This window comes from Sinocyclocheilus rhinocerous, unplaced genomic scaffold (assembly GCF_001515625.1).
Source record: "Sinocyclocheilus rhinocerous isolate Xijiao unplaced genomic scaffold, SAMN03320098_v1.1 scaffold2298, whole genome shotgun sequence".
NCBI lineage: Eukaryota > Metazoa > Chordata > Actinopteri > Cypriniformes > Cyprinidae > Sinocyclocheilus > Sinocyclocheilus rhinocerous.
In genome coordinates, this window is record NW_015627548.1 from 302772 (window position 1) to 307635 (window position 4864).

At 37.9% G+C, this 4864-nt stretch overlaps 1 protein-coding gene across 1 annotated transcript in view; it reads left to right on the forward strand.

Annotated features, from left to right (window-relative positions):
• Positions 1-3332: 3332 nt before the first annotated feature.
• LOC107730895 (lysophosphatidylcholine acyltransferase 1-like) overlaps positions 3333-4864 on the forward strand; it is a 56643-nt gene continuing 55111 nt past the window's right edge. The window contains exon 1 of the mRNA XM_016541853.1: positions 3333-3677. Coding sequence (XP_016397339.1) covers positions 3564-3677 — 114 coding nt within the window. The 5' untranslated portion in view covers positions 3333-3563. The remainder of the gene's footprint in view (positions 3678-4864) is intronic.

Consider the following 4864-nt stretch of genomic DNA (forward strand, 5'->3'; position numbering starts at 1 on the left):
TTCACACACACACACACACACACACACACACACAAAATGAACTAGCTGACTGAATTATTATTATTATATATTTTTAATGGATCTCATACTGTATGTTCTATACAGGTCAAACTTATCATTTTGATAGTCTATGCACTATGATTTACTATATGTTCCTATTGGATAGAAAACCAGTGCCAATGTTTTGACCAAATGACTCAATTTTGGATCGGGGTTGCTGTGTTTTGATAGAGTTAGTATATGTAGAAAAAGGTATTCAGCATTTTGAAATGTACAGTTTGTATTTATTTAACAAAATATGGTTTTGGACAGAAAATTAACTATTTGGCTAATTGTGTGATGTAGGTGTGTTGCTGTGTTAAGAGTTTAGAAAAAGTGCTTTAAGTATTGGTAAACGCTTGTTAGCAATTGAAAAAAAACAGTAGTACGTTTTTTGAATATGTGAATTAATGTGTGTTTTATGTTCTGATGTTTTCATGTTTAACTAAGTCCTGTCTTGTTCAGAACTCTCTTGTAAAAGAGTTTTTGAATCTCAAGAATTTTATTTCCTGGTTAAATAAAGGTTAATAAGCAAGTAAGTAAGTAAATGAGTAAATACAAATAGCAATATAACAGAGTTCCATGTCATTTAAACCCTTAAAAACAAATAGTAAAATCAAATACTGAATGCTAAGCCAATGGAGGGACGCTAACACAGGTGATATATGCACTTCCTAATCCCAGTCAAAAGCCCAGCAGCAGCATTTTGGACAAACTACAGGCTTGATAATGAGGCATGAGAAACAACATATTACAATGAATTACAGTAGTCCAGTCTAGATATAATAAAAGCAAGCACAACAGCTTCCAAACCTTTAAAAGACAGAAAAGGTGAATATGCTTATCAGACTTTAACTCAGCATCAAAAACAACACCAAGACTCCTTGCTTCATTGTACCTCAGACTTAAGGAGGCCTAGTTGATTCATTTTATGTTTAATGCTTCCAAACAGCATCACTTTAGTCTTTGATTCATTCAGGTGGGAAAAAATCCACTTCTTAATGTCATTAAAGCAACCCACGAGTGAATGTACAGCCAAGTTATACCCTAACTATAGGGAGATAAAGCTGAGTATTGTCAGCATAGAAGTGATATGATATATCATGTTTCTGACAAATATATCGGCCAGCGGAAGCATAAAAATGGAAAATAAAACCGGGCCCAATATAGATCCTTGTGGAACACCGCATTAAATGGGAGCAGAAGAGGAAGAAAAAATCCCAATTCAACAAAGGGAGCTGTCCCTTTAAGATGTGACACAAACCAGTTAAGAATATTCCCTTGAATCCCTGCCCACAGTCTTAAATGCTCCAGAATAATTTCATGTACGATAGTGTCAAATGTAGCTGTAAGATCAAGTAAAACTAAAATTGCACACTGTCCTGAATCAACAGCCAACAACAGGTTTAAAAGACAACATTGTTATTAACATATGAGTCTCAAATAATTAAAAAAAACAATAAAAAAAAGAAAAAGAAAAGAGAAATGAACATCAAGATGTTCTAACTGTAAAAGTGTTGTAACATTGGTGAACCTTAAAATAGGAAGTTGCAATGAGGAAGAAACATTGAAAAACATTTAACCCTAGCGAAATGTTTTGCATGATCAGAACACAGAGGGACCATTCATTACGAATAGGACACCCAATGGACATCAACACATTACAGGCTCACTAACTCAGTTACTAGTTTGACGAATCTTTCACTGAATGAACTCACTGAATCTTTCAGAGTGTCTACTGAATCAGCATGTGATCAGCACATATATCAAACATTTCTGTGTGAAATGGTGCAAACTAGTCTTGTTAAACTTCTGTAAAGTAATCCAGAAATATGGGAAAGTACTTACCAGTATTAATTTGAAGATGAGCCGTCTCTTTACCCTGTTTAACAAATTGCACTGGGGAGTATAAAAACTTTTCACAAATATTTGTTTATTACAGCTTGATTGTAAACAACAAGAACATTCCTTTACAAGTGACATTTTTCTTGAAAAAAAAAAAAAAAGGTTTTCTACACACATTATCAGTTCATCTCAAGCTGCTCTTGATTGTTTCTTTCGTAATCAAGCATTGGAATGATTTCTTTAGTGCATGTTTTGTTAATTGATTGAATTAATGCACAATATACAATATTCTGCTCACAAGTGAAACTGACATTGATTTTATAGTTGTTTTGTGTTCTTCACATGTCTCACATTTCAAGCATGTTCTTCACTGTCTCCGCTGTCTTCTTGGTAAATAAAGCTTTATTAGGTGCAAAACTGTTCAGTGTGGTGGAAATTATCCCATAACTGTGGGCCAGCTTTGAATAATTGATAGAAACATAAATCGAAAAACTTTGTTTCAGATTTTCATAGCTTTAAACACCTAATAATCTCTCTCTCTCTCTCTCATGATTGGAAGTCTGGATCTGAGACAAGGGTAAAACAATAACATCTATGTATGAAAGTAATTTTAAAAAGTAGCAAATGAAGACAATGTACAGGCTCAATTCATATTTACACATCATTCATATAATCTTAGAACAGTTAAACAGTTTTAACACCAATTCGTTTCAGACTCCAATCACCTGTTCATTTTTATTGGCATGTAATAACATGTTTTATTGGCATGTCTCTCTAGAACTGAACTACAGAACAAAACATCTGCTTTTCAGATCCATAGAAACAGAATGAGCCTTAAGAGCCAATGTCATACCAGCAAACTGTATTAGAATTGAAGAAGTGTGTGAAAACAACAGACAGGGTTTTGTGTTCACTAATTGGTATGGGTCAATATATTGCATGCCCTCTTTTTATTTCCCTCTGTGTATTTTAGATTCACTAAAGAATTATATAGGAATTGCTTCTGAAGCGCCACTAGCAGGAGCTGTCACGTGATACGGCACGTTTCTCATCGATGGTCAGGATCGACCAATCACAGCCGTTTGTGATTACAAGATCATGATTTCTCCTAATTTAAAAATCTATTTTAGGGACATTTCCGGGCCGAATTTCCATTTTTATGTCAGATACTAATCCTAGAACGGAATAAATTTAAACTATTGAAACTTTTTAGCGCAAAATGTCTTCATTAAGAGAGAGAGAGACAGAAAAAAACTCCTGGGATGTGGTAAGTATGCGACTTTCTGAGCACCAGCGCGCCCCCTTGAGGAGAAGAACAGTTGTTGGTGTTCCAGCAACCCGTTTATGCCGCCCTGTCCCATCGGAGCGGAGGAGGATCCGCGCATGCGCAGAGCATCAGAGCGGAGCATCTTATGGCATGAGCGGAGGAGCGGCCCCGCGCATGCGCACCGCCGGCAGGATTCTGCCCCTTCATGACATCCAGCGGGACTGAGACTGACTGCTGCGCACACGGAAAGAGAAGCGAGCGTCAAATACATGATCCGCCTAATCCCTCAGCCCTCCTCGAGCTCCGGGACTGCTAGATAATAACGCGCTCGAGCGGAATCCGCAGGCCTACCGGACGCAGAGACGGACATAACGGTGCTCTGGTGGCTTTAATTGATCGGGGTTTGTCGAGGATGAGGCTGATCGAGAGCACACATGCGGACGGACAAGAGAAGCGCGAGCTGCCTCCTCCGTTCAGGAACCCGTTCGTGCACGACCTACGGTTCACGACGGCGCAGAAGCTGCAGGTACGTGTGGCGCTTGTGTTTGCTGATGTGGATGCTGCTGTGGGCCGTGAGATGCTCCGCTCCGGCCTGCTCGAATCAGAGTTTCCTTCCTGTGCTACATGTTGCACTCGGTCTGGAAGAGCCTATCAGGATCGAGGAGTCAGGCGTGAGCCGCTGCGGCAGAAACGCGCTTCAGCACATGCGAGCCTCACAGCGGCCTTTTTTCTGATGCGATGATCTGAAGCGTGGGATGCGCTTAAAGCGTGTGCCACATCCATCAGACCTATCTATCTATCTATCTATCTATCTGTCTGTCTGTCGTTTTGTTGTTTATTCTGTCTGTCCATTAATTCTGTCTGTTACTTGTTCTGTCTGTCTCTCCTTATGTGTCTGTCTTTTGTTCATTCTATCTGTTATTTGTTCATTCTTTCTTGTTGTTTATTCTGTCTGTCCATTAATTCTCTGTTACTTGTTCTGTCTGTCTCTCCTTATGTGTCTGTCTTTTGTTCATTCTATCTGTTATTTGTTCATTCTTTCTTTCTGTCTTTAGTTCTGTCTGTCATTCTGTCTGTTGTGTCTGTCTGTCGCTCATTCATTCCTCCTTTCTTGTTTGTTCTGTCTGTTATTTGTTTGTTCTGTCTGTTATTTGTTTGTTCTGTCTGTTATTTGTTCATTCTCTTTATTTGTTCATTCTTTCTGTCTGTAGTTTCTGTCTGATGCTCATTCATTCATTCTGTCTTTTGTTCGTTCTGTCTGTTATTCGTTCTGTTTGTTCTGTCTGTTATTTGTTTGTTCTGTCTTTTGTTCGTTCTGTCTGTTATTCGTTTTGTTTGTTCTGTCTTTTGTTCGTTCTGTCTGTTATTTGTTTGTTCTGTCTTTTGTTCGTTCTGTCTGTTATTTGTTTGTTCTGTCTTTTGTTTGTTCTGTCTGTTATTTGTTTTGTTTGTTCTGTCTTTTGTTTGTTCTGTCTGTTATTTGTTTGTTCTGTCTGTTATTTGTTTGTTCTGTCTGTTATTTGTTTGTTCTGTCTTTTGTTTGTTCTGTCTCTTATTTGTTTGTTCTGTCTGTTATTTGTTTGTTCTGTCTTTTATTTGTTTGTTCTGTCTTTTGTTTGTTCTGTCTGTTATTCGTTTTGTTTGTTCTGTCTGTTATTTGTTTGTTCTGTCTTTTGTTTGTTCTGTCTGTTATTCGTTTTGTTTGTTCTGTCT